Consider the following 12,309-nt stretch of genomic DNA (forward strand, 5'->3'; position numbering starts at 1 on the left):
AGTGGGGAGACAGAAAAAGGTCTTCCTATCCATCCACTCTGCAGTTTTAATCTGAAATCTTAGATGCAGTACTGCACCCAGAGCTCAGAAACTGCTTGCACTAATGAAATTCCCTGTCGCAAAATGCACCCAGAACAATGGGAGTTTCGAGCACTGTGTACATATATTGTAAGAAATACACATGGAAGTGTACATATATTGTAAGAAATACACATGGAAGTACACCCACATTTTTGTGTGAACTTCTTTTAATAGTAAATTTAAGTGGAAATGGGAAGATTTGGGAAAAATGAGACTCCAAAATTGACAGAGTAATCAGTCTCTAGTTCTGGCACTTAAAATTGTCTAGCAGGAATGCTGGTGAATTCTCCGCAGCCCCCAATCACTGAATGCCTTTCCGACTTTCACAGTATATGTATGAGGCTGGGAAAGGGATCTGAGCATTTCATCCCAGTCCTAGGAAGTGGGTAATTCCAGTTCTTCCTGTTTTAGGGAACATTCTACTTGATTTAAGATGCACCTCTGTGATTGATACAATAGCAAGAAAGTTATGGACAGTTGTCTTTCTCTCAGACAATTGGCTGCCATCTCCTTCGTGCTCCTGACTTGACACAGCAGCTTTATGTAGGTAAAAACGTAATGTTTTTAAATTGGTTTAAGAAGATTATCTTTCAGGCAATGTAATAGGGGAAATCATGATATCAAGCCCCAACATGTTGATTCCCAGGATATACTTCAACAACATAAGTGATGTCTCTTATCCTGCCAATGACTTTTTCAAAACATGCTTTCTTCAGTGAACAAGGAGGAAAATGAATGTGAGCTATGAATTAGCCCAGGAAGCTGAGGGGATGGAGATTAATATATATATATATATGGATTGGGAGCAAATGGAGCCACGACACTGTAACAATAAGGGGGACTGGTGAAACAAGACAAAATGAATGCGTCTCTGAATGCCTATTTCAAAGTACCCTTCTTATAGCTCCATAGTGAGTTGGAGGGCTTTGGATGCTTTGAATGGAACATTTTATAGAATCATAGAATCATAGAGTTGGAAGAGACCACAAGGGCCATCGAGTCCAACCCCCTGCCAAGCAGGAAACACCATCAGAGCACTCCTGACATATGGTTGTCAAGCCTCTGCTTAAAGACCTCCAAAGAAGGAGACTCCACCACACTCCTTGGCAGCAAATTCCACTGTCGAACAGCTCTTACTGTCAGGAAGTTCTTCCTAATGTTTAGGTGGAATCTTCTTTCTTGTAGTTTGGATCCATTGCTCCGTGTCCGCTTCTCTGGAGCAGCAGAAAACAACCTTTCTCCCTCCTCTATGTGACATCCTTTTATATATTTGAACATGGCTATCATATCACCCCTTAACCTCCTCTTCTCCAGGCTAAACATGCCCAGCTCCCTTAGCCGTTCCTCATAAGGCATCGTTTCCAGGCCTTTGACCATTTTGGTTGCCCTCCTCTGGACACGTTCCAGTTTGTCAGTGTCCTTCTTGAACTGTGGTGCCCAGAACTGGACACAATACTCCAGGTGAGGTCTGACCAGAGCAGAATACAGTGGCACTATTACTTCCCTTGATCTAGATGCTATACTCATTGATGCAGCCCAGAATTGCATTGGCTTTTTTAGCTGCCGCGTCACACTGTTGGCTCATGTCAAGTTTGTGGTCAACCAAGACTCCTAGATCCTTTTCACATGTACTGCTCTCAAGCCAGGTGTCACCCATCTTGTATTTGTGCCTCTCATTTTTTTTGCCCAAGTGCAATACTTTACATTTCTCCCTGTTAAAATTCATCTTGTTTGTTTTGGCCCAGTTCTCTAATCTGTCAAGGTCATTTTGAAGTGTGATCCTGTCCTCTGGGGTGTTAGCCACCCCTCCCAGTTTGGTGCCATCTGCAAATTTGATCAGGATGCCCTTGAGTCCATCATCCAAGTCGTTGATAAAGATGTTGAATAAGACCAGGCCCAAGACAGAACCCTGTGGCACCCCACTAGTCACTCTTCTCCAGGATGAAGAGGAACCATTGATGAGCACCCTTTGGGTTCGGTCAGTCAGCCAGTTACAAATCCACTGAGTGGTAGCATAGTCAAGACCGCATTTTACCAGCTTCTTTACAAGAATATCATGGGGCACCTTGTCAAATGCCTTGCTGAAATCAAGGTAGGCTACATCCACTGCGTTCCCTTCATCTACCAGGGTTGTAATTCTGTCAAAAAACGAGATCAGGTTAGTCTGACATGACTTATTTTTCAGAAATCCATGCTGACTATTGGTGATCACAGCATTCCTTTCTAGCTGCTCACAGACTGTTTGCTTAATGATCTGCTCCAGAATTTTCCCTGGTATTGATGTCAGACTGACTGGGCGGTAATTATTTGGGTCCTCTCTTTTCCCCTTTTTGAAAATAGAGACAACATTTGCCCTCCTCCAGTCTGCCGGGACTTCGCCTGTTCTCCAGGAATTCTCAAAGATGACTGCCAGTGGTTCTGAGATCACATCTGCCAGTTCTTTTAATACTCTTGGATGCAGTTCATCTGGCCCTGGAGACTTGAATACATCTAAACTAGCCAAGTATTCTTGTACTATCTCCTTAGTTATTCTGGGCTGTGTTTCCTCTGCTGAATCATTTGCTCCAAATTCTTCAGGTCGGGCATTGTTTTCTTTATTTTGTAGCACAGTAATGGAGCCTGACGTAATTTATCTGAGAAAGTTTATGAGTTCAGTTGCTGAACTGCCTTACCAGGTTTTCCAATCACTAGGAGGCTTATAAGTGCTTCTAGTTGAATGTACTTAAAATCCCCCTTCAGATCTTTGTGCAAAGTTTGAGAGTGAAGGGGTAGGGCTGGCGTGCAAAGGAAATGTTGAAGTGGAACCAGCATGCATGGTCCTGATCTGCTACTCACTTTGTATGCACACATGATCACTTGCTGCCCTCACACCTGAAGAGGGCTGGAGTACACTTGCTGTGTGTTGTGCCAATTTCATTGTGTTTTATGACTCTTTTAGAGTTTTTATGATGAATCCTCTCATAACATTCTAAGTGTTTTAACTTTTGTTTTGTAGTGTGCCTTGGTTTATGAGTGTACATCTCCAGAAAACACCAGTAGTAAAGACAATTTACCTTTATTAAATGCAGGTAGGTGTGCTAAGTCTATAATGATGGAAATAATTAATGTTCAACACTATGCTACGTGTATATAATTATGAGAAGGAGTTGGCCCCCGTGCTCATATGGTTTCTAACAAGAACCCAGTGTTTTTCAGCGACCTGGCTCCTGGGTAATATTCAACTTCATACTGAATAATATTTCCATAAATTAGCACCATACAAGAACTCAATCCATATTGAGGATATGTTAATTCTAAGAGAGTTAGAAGGTTTTATTCATTCATTCATTATAGGTCATACAATTAAACTGTAAATATAAATAAAAAATAATAAACTAAAAGGCCACAAAGCCACAAAAGCATCATAAAACAGCCAGCCAGATTAAAATGCATCTAAAAAACTTAGCAAAATGAAAAGGTTTTTGCCAATACAAGCTTTCCAGATGAACCTCTTTCGGTACAACCTATTTGGGCATGATTGGGGTACCACCACTGAAAAGTCCTCTGTGGTGGGTACCTGCTTCATCTCAAGTGGTGGAGATGCCTGCAGGAGGCCCTTCACTGAAGATCTTAGTGTACATCTGAGACAGGCAGTCTTTTAAGGGTCTTGGTCCTAAGCCATGTAGTGCAAAGACCAGAACCAGCACTTTGGACTGAATCAGGAAACAGACTGAGAGCCAGTGTCACTGACGTAACAGGGGCGTGATGCAATAATAATCCTCAGTCCCTTTTAATAATCTAAAAACTGCATTCTGCACTAACTGCAGTTTCTGAACAGTCTAACTAGCACATGCAGGAGTCTAACTTGAACACTTCCGATGCACAGGTAACTGAGGGCAGGCTCTGTCTTTCTAGGTAAGGTTTACAACTGACATACCAGCCTAAACTGGTAAAAGTACACATACTTAATGTTGCAGAAGTATCTTGCACTTCCAGTGGGTGAAAGATGAATCAAGGAGTACCCCCAAGCTGCAAACCTGTTGCTTCATGAGGAATACAACCCCGTTTAGCACAGGATTTACACCGCTCCTTTGATGAACCACCCACCCAAAATACCTCTGACTTGCCTGGTTTCAGCTTTGGTTTATTGTCCCTCATGCAGACCATTATTGCAGCCGTAATTAGATTCCTTCCTAGCAGTTAGCTTTGACCTGTGCTGTAATTTATCATTGTATCCAGGTGATACAGTGTATGCATTTCCCATCTGTTCTGCTTTGCCTGTAATGTATTTACTTTTGTATATGTATCGAAAGACAGGAATTACAGCAGTAGCTGGCCATACGTACCAAGAGTTATTGTGTTTATACTCTGCATTTCAGTGTCTTGAAGAGTTTATTGTATTGTTTACAATTCTGAAAGTAGATAGGGGGCTGGGGACGCATGCCTCACGTGTTATTGTTTTTTAAAAAATCTCTAAAGCTAAAAGGCCCTTGGCATTATTCTTGAGCGTTCTTAATACATGGAGCTCAAGCTCCAAGTGAGTTATGAAGTAGTGACAGAGTGGGAATGAGGTATCAATGGTTAATATCATAGATGCTCATAACTATTTTATTTTTATATCGAGACATTTTGGGTTTTTTACTGCTATTCATATATAAAGCTGGAATCTTAAAATTAAAATAATATATTTTCTCTACATGTGTGTGTTATGAAAATGCGATCTTTTTTTTTTAAAAAAAGGAACAAAATTCTACGAAGGTAATGGGCATGTTAGAGGAAGTTGGCCGCCTCTGATGATCTTGCCTTTTTGTTGCTCCTTTCCAGAAACCTGTGCTGCCTGAACTGATGCAACATAATATATATATATTTCTCTAGTCAGAAGTTTTCTTTGAACTTCATTTTTTAGTTGTGTATATGAATCATTAGTAACTTTTTGTGTTGTATATATTTCATAGATCAAAATGTGGGTCAGTAGCAGTTAGGAAACATTATGTCCCACAGGAGTGAGTAATATTACAATAGGTTAGTGAGGCTATTTGTTTCAGAGGGCAGATGTAATGAGTTGCGTTCTGAGAACCCACAGAAAGGACCTGAACTAGGATCCCACAATAGGCTAAGGCAGGCATAGGCAAACTCAGCCCTCCAGATGTCTGGGGACTACAACTCCCATCATCCCTATCTAACAGGACCAGTGATCAGGGATGATGGGAGTTGTAGTCCCAAAACATCTGGAGGGCCGAGTTTGCCTATGTCTGGACTAAGGTGATGCCCTTCCTGCAAATAGACTGCTGCAAACATGGGGCTCATCCAATACTTCCCTTTGTCCCATGATTTCTTCCACTTGGGCCATGACTTATGGGCACAGGTCCAAGAGTTATTTCCTGTGTCCTGATACTTATCCCAGGAAAATTTGCTGCTTACCACTGAACCGGAACAAGTGTCAATCCACACATATACATCCCTTAAATTGACATTTTCTCTGATTCAGCAGTATACAGTGGGTTTTCCTGGGGGAAACAGTGGGACAAAAGAAAAAATCTCTCAGACCTGTGTTTAGAAGTCATGGACCAAATGGAAGTGTGGATGAGCCCAACATTTCAAAAGCAGCCAAAGATCTAACAGAGCCTGAAGGACGTGCAAGTATCTAACTACCCACATGTAAAGCTGTAAAACTGTGTTCTAGTATCTGGTTAGCAAGAATATAAGTTGGTTGTGCAGCAAAGGTTCATCATTTTCAAATAAATCCATCATTTTTATTGTTCCCGGGGTGGAGAGGAGACAGCAAGGGAGTTAGCCACTTTTGCTATCCCCTCCACACCTTCAGAGCAACACCTAGGAAGAGGTTATTCAAGCGTTAAGTAGAAAGACAGCAAAAGGGCATCACTTCCTTAAGTTGTTACTCCATAGGTGTCCATGTGGTTCTTGTGTGGTCTGTGTGGTTCTTGAGGAGAGGCAATAACTGGCTCACCTCATGATGAGAATAGGAATCTCATAACCACCACATTGTGCTTTAGTGTACAGAACTGAAAGCCTTAATGTGGTTCTTTTGTACCTGTGGCAAAAGCCCTCAACCCGTGTAATTGAGAAAGAGGGAGATTTGTTGGCAACACCTGAAATAAATAGAGCAATTTCAGTAAAAGCATCATTTTAAGGGTTGCAATATGCCTTAGCGAGGACGAGAACCTACCGAGCTTTGATTTCATACTTCAGACATTTGATGAGAGGGCCGTAATTCCTTTTTAGTTGAGTTAAGTCTTTAGTAGCTAATATGCCCAGATATTTAAAATATGTGTCTTGCAGAGATAACAAGCCTATATTTGCTAAACACTGTTGGTCCCTCCAAGGGGTATTCAAGCATAGCAGCTGAGATTTTGAATAATTGACCTACAGTCCTGCTGTAGTTTGGAATTGAGCCAATTCAGCCTGTAGTTTTCACTTCTTTCTTTCTTTGTTTATTGCATTTATATCCCACCTTTTTCTCTTAAGGAAGTCAAGGTGGCATAAATGGTTCTGCCACTCCTCATTTAGTCCCCACAACTACCCTGTGAGGTAGGTTAGGCTAAAGAGACAATCAGGGTGTTGCCAGTAAACAAGCTCTCCTTTATAGATTTTGTCCAATATACAACTAGCAGACAATCCTCATAATAATTAGGGGACTTGAGTCAGATACAAGGAGTAAAAAAATTTCTCTCAGGAATTGCATAAAAATCACAGTAGAAATAAGTTTGAAATGTGGCTGAAATGTGCCGCTAACCTGACTACCCTAGGTTCAGAGACATTTCAGAACCGTAATATGCTGCAAATCAGTTGTAGCTCAGAAGCACCTTGGCTACCTTTTGTGGACTAAAAAGCTTGGTTCATGCTTTATAAGAGTTTGTGTTTGTTTGTGTAGTTACACTAAGTCTGTCAAACTCTATGATCAAAATAGCTTCCTCTTTGATGTTAAATTCTTCTTCCCCTTGGCTTCAGCCCTTTCTGTTTGTTCCTGGTTAAGGGGGAAAGAGTTTAACCAGGATGATATGCTGCACCAAACCTTGGCTTAGCTGTCCTGCCACACTAAGCTAAAAGGGTTGGGGAAGGCCAAAACAGGTGTAGACTCCATGCAGCACATCCATGTAGCCATGGTAAAGCCATGGTTTGGCTTTCCATGTTGTCCAAACAGGCTTGCTAATGAGAGCTTGCTAATGGATGGAAGGTTATCTCCCATAGTTGCTATGGAACTTGCAAGCCCATGGCCAAAGGAAAAAGGATTCCAAATCTAATGCCTTGAATTAATTACCCAACTTTTGAATATATGAATTAGCCCTGTTGGCAAGGGTCTGTGGATGAAACATACCATTTCCATTGTTGTTTATCTACAGCATAGCAAGTTTTATCAAACAATTTTGGAAAGTATAATGAGATTCTATGTAATGAGACCATTTTGAATCTGCACGGCTAGTAAAAAGAAATCAGCTGAACCACCACAAAAGTGCTTCAAAAGATGAAGTATATTTTATTTAAAGCAAAATGAAAAACAACAACGGATGTGGAGCCAGGAGAATATTATCATTCATAACACATGATCATAATGTCATCAGCTGCTCGTTGAGATTTCACTGTTTATTTCTCAGCCAAGTTCTTTTATCCTAGGAATCTGTGCCAGTAGTCCTTAGTTTTTAATCTTAGTGCAGCTGAAGTAATAAATCCAGCATCTAGTGTTCTAAGTAGAATTTAATTGTCTTCTGTTTGGGTAGCATAACTTAAGGGACTCTCCCTTTAATTTATTGAAATAAATTAAATAATAACAATAAATTAAGGGTGGAATAGATTTATTTGTGGGGTTTAATTTTTAAAATACAGCGAGAAAGAGATAAATTATTTCGCTAATAAACCACTGTGATAGCTTTTGAACAAAAATATAGCTGCGATTAAGCAACCCCATCATTTTTTTCCTTTTGCAGTGTTAAAAAACCCGATCTGTAAGTTATATAGATTCCCCACTTCTGACAACAAGTGGATGTGTGTACGAGAACAGATGTCTGAGAGCACTCTTTCTTTTCATATTCCCAAGGAACTCATCAGCCTGCACATAAAGGAGGATATGAGAAGGTAAGGGAAACAGCATGAAAAAGTAAAAGCAAGCTATAAAACTGTCTTTATAACACTGGTAATAGAAGTTGACTGAAATCCATGAGTTCACTGCTAGGAATCCACACAGTTTCAACCTTTTCAGTCTGCCAATGTTGGGACTGAGCTGCAGGCAGCTGCCACAGGTGAGCCCAGAGGCTGGGAGTCAGGAGTTGAGCCACTGGACAAAGTCAGAAGCCAGAGCAGAGGAATGGTGGAGGCTTGGCTCTTAGGGCAAGTGGGGCACTGCCCCACCAACCTTGGCCAGCTCCCACCTGCTTACCTGCCTTCTTATTTCCAACCAGCCCCAGAGGTGACACTAGCAATCAGTTTCATCTCAGCATTTCCCTCATAAAACTCAGCAGGAAAGAGAATGGGGACAAAGCTGGAAGGAGTTACTTCTGCCTGCCATTGGCTCTGCCCATCATCCATTGCCTTCACACCCTACAATCAGTGGCGTAGCGTGGGTTGTCAGCACCCGGGGCAAGGCAAGTAATTTGCGCCCCCTAACCCATGGATTTGCCCTAACCCCAGATGTTGCGCCCAGTGCGTCCGGCCCCCCCTGCACCCCCCACGCTACGCCACTGCCTACAGTTAAAGCACATTGGCACCTGTGACTTCCTCCAAACAATCCTGGCAACTGTAGCTTACCTCCCACAGAGCTACATTTCCCAGCACCCTTAACAAGTTGCAGTTCCCAGGATTATTTTGTGGGAAGCCATGTGCTTAAAATGCACCATCAGCTGCACCTACTGTTGACCTCCCTGCCTCCTGCCATACCTGTTCCAGTGGTCACTGACATCCACTGCACAGAAATGCCACTAAGACCCTGTTGCTCATGCAAGGTCCCAGTTGCAGCAGAAGGCCTTTGGGTCCAATGGGCAGCAAAGTGGGTGAGTGAGGGAAGTCCAGAGTGTGAGAATATTTCATTGCCAGAAAGATGTTCCAAGCTGCGGTTCTGATAGCTCATCATGCAGAGCAGCTGCATGGAGAAAGGAAGTTTGAGGCTCAGGGGATCCTCACAGCTACTGGGAAGTTAAGACTTCTGTTGTTTATTGGCATGGAGCTGAGGCCTGTAGCCAGGAGTTGTATAATAAAAGAGGTCTAAGAATACACAGAGACACTTCGCCAAATGTGAGGCAACAAAAAGCTAAATACAAATCTAATGTTGTAAAGGTTAGTGTTTTAATTTTAATTGAGCTAGATTGTAAATGCCTTGTGCTGCTTATTTATTACTGTGCTTGTTTATAACATTTATGCCCTGCCTTTTAGCCAAAAAAGCTCTCCGGTGTCATTCAGACTGCAGTTTATTCATTTTCCTGATGTTTCCCTGTTAACTTTGTGCATTATGTTTGACCTTTCACATGACGTGAAAGCCATTCTGGAAAACCAATGGGGTGTAATAGAATATTGCATGTGTTTGTCCCTCATTTCCGTGTTCCAGATACAGTATAATTTTTTGCAGTTTTCTTAGCTCGGAAAATCTTGGGCGTACTATATACCTTTCTCTCCAGCTCACTGTTACTGTCAAACTTGAAATGTCCATGGAAAAAGCAGCCCACCCCAGAATGAACAAGCAACCTGATCCAGCCACACTTTGCCTCCCTTCCCACCCCATGATCCTCTGGTTGTGAAGCCCAGGTTGCCCTCTCTCCCTCAACAACTGTGGAGTGGAGGGGATGGTTATAAGGGTAGTGCTTCTCTCCTGTTTTCTAATGTTCACTTCACACTGCAATACCTACTGGTGTAAGTGAAATGAAGAGCGAAATGGTGATGTATCATTTCTTCAGTGGGAAAGGAACGTTATGGAAGTGCTAACCTTATAATCAGTAAAACGAACAGGATAAGCCTCGCATGTGAATGCAGCCTCAGAGTAGCTTACAAAAATCACTTCTAAAAAGACATAACACATGTGAAAGGGAAAAAAGCAAGCTCAAGCGCAGGTTCTTAAGGTTACGACTGATGTCAGTGGCAGCTCTTGCTGTTGGCATCTAATAAAGAGCAGTCCCTCCCTTCCCTGAAGCCCCCAGATCAGATCCAGGAGAAAAGCTACTGACAATGTCCAGGTCAGGACAATGTCCACACAGTTCTCCCCTCTGGCATAATGGCAGCTAGAATCCGCACAGGGAAAGGCTTTGTGGTGTTACCCTCTTCCGTGGTCCAGAAACAGAACTCATATCAACAAGGAGTTATATTCTCAGTATTGTGGGCCTAACCATATAGAACCCACTCCCAATAGAAACCAGGCAGGAATTCTCTCTACAGAGTTTCAGACGTCAGGTCAAAACAATTCTATTTGAGGAGATCTTTGCAACATGAATTTTTCTGGTGTTTATGTTTTATTTTTTTCATTGTAAGACACTTAATAGCCACATGTAAAAATGGGCTGTACATTTTTAAAATAAATAAATAGATAGGCTTAAAATGGACTTTGATTGCAGCTTTATCTTTTATGCTTTATCTATAATGAGTTATGAAGCTATGAACTACAGTTTTACTTAGCTCATACTAATAATGTTTCTTCATCATAAGTATCATAATTTTAATCTGAATGCATTTGATATCAGTGATCCTGTGCAAACATCAAATTCAGACTGTAACTTCTGTGGTAGATAGCCAGTGTTGAACAGATTAACATAACGAAAACCTATGGGCAGTTTAATTACATTGTTCCAAAGACCCAGAGCATCAATCCTTATTTTCAATGTTGGAAGTTATTGATTGTAAATAGAGCTTTCTGATAGTCATCAGTCCATTAATCTTGCCACAGGCATATGCTTAAACATAATGAAATTAATTAAGTCATTAAGAGAGTAACATCATAGATTTAACTGTGCTTCTTTTCTTTAACCTTAGCTGATTGTTATATTAACACTGCAAGGAAACACAACTAATAGAAGCTAACTGTATTGTTTATAACCACATATAATTAATAACAAAAGTAAAGATACATTTCAAGTTGTCATGCTGCTATGTCTAAAAATCAGCTCAATCAAAAATACCATTTCTAAGTATTTTTAATAGCCAAGTTTTATTTCCAATGAAACCCTCAGTCCACTGCATGTGTTATTTCTCCTAATCCATTATTTCGCAATATGGCAAGAAATCGTGCAAACATACAGATTCAGCCGCTCCTACTGGGATATGCAAACCAAGCAGTATGCAAAGCTTAAGATCTAAATCTAGTAAAGTGATCATGGAAGGGGTGCTTTAAGAAGATATTGAGAGCTATAGTCTGCCTTCAAAAATATGCAAATGATTCCCAGTAGAAGTTAATGAGAACAGCATGCATCTGCATTGAATGAAGGGTTTAGCACTTATACAAAAAGGATTTTCACTGTTTTATGCAACATTTAGCCACCTGCTCCTGATTTCAGATTAACCTTTAAGAAGGGGGCCTTCTGAGAATGTAACTTCCAAATGCAGGCAAACTTTGTATAAAACTTGTTATTTAGGATTCATGTGATCCCCAAACAGTATCCTACCCTGACACAGCTCAGACTCAGACCCATTTAGCTTTAATACACACACACACACACACACACAGAGAGAGAGAGAGAGAGAGAGAGAGAGAGAGAGCGAGCGCATGGGGAGAAACTTTTGCACTTTTGATTTTATTTTATTTTAAACATTTTCTCTGTTGACATTTGGAGTTCAAGCACTCAGCAGAAGTTGAATTAAATACTGGATCCCTTTTGAAGGAGCACACTTTACTCTGGATATAATCACACAGATATTCTGAGTTTAGGAAAAATAAGAGATTCCTAGTTCTGTATAAATAAGGGGGAGATTCATTGAGCCATGCTTGTTCTTGCTTCTCAGCAAGATGCTTCCTCTCCCGAGGTGAGGATGAAGAACATGGAAGTAGAAAATGTGATCAGCAACCCTAAGAATATCAGTCCAGCACCTGAGGGAAGGACAGCATATTTTAGGTCAGAAAGGACAGTCTAGGAAACTTGGAGATTACTCTGTCTGGCTACTCTTTCTCATGCAGACACATCTCCCTCCACTGCATCCCAACACTTCCATCCTCCTCCTCAGCAGAGCTCACAGTGGCTAACAACAATAAAATTAAAACTGTTAAAGAAGTATAACAGTAAAAAAAAAAACCAACGCTCGCTAATAGCAGACTAAAAGGAT

General features: G+C 41.1%; 1 protein-coding gene across 15 annotated transcripts in view; it reads left to right on the forward strand.

Annotated features, from left to right (window-relative positions):
- INPP4B (inositol polyphosphate-4-phosphatase type II B) overlaps positions 1-12,309 on the forward strand; it is a gene marked incomplete at its 5' end in the record, with an annotated part of 258,219 nt that overhangs the window by 169,378 nt on the left and 76,532 nt on the right. For all 15 annotated transcript variants that reach the window (XM_083571055.1, XM_083571067.1, XM_083571062.1 and 12 more), the window contains 2 exons: positions 3,077-3,149; positions 8,004-8,151. In XM_083571055.1, coding sequence (XP_083427181.1) covers positions 3,077-3,149; positions 8,004-8,151 — 221 coding nt within the window. The remainder of the gene's footprint in view (positions 1-3,076; positions 3,150-8,003; positions 8,152-12,309) is intronic.

Source organism: Podarcis filfolensis (assembly GCF_964270895.1).
Source record: "Podarcis filfolensis genome assembly, chromosome: 9".
Lineage (NCBI taxonomy): Eukaryota > Metazoa > Chordata > Lepidosauria > Squamata > Lacertidae > Podarcis > Podarcis filfolensis.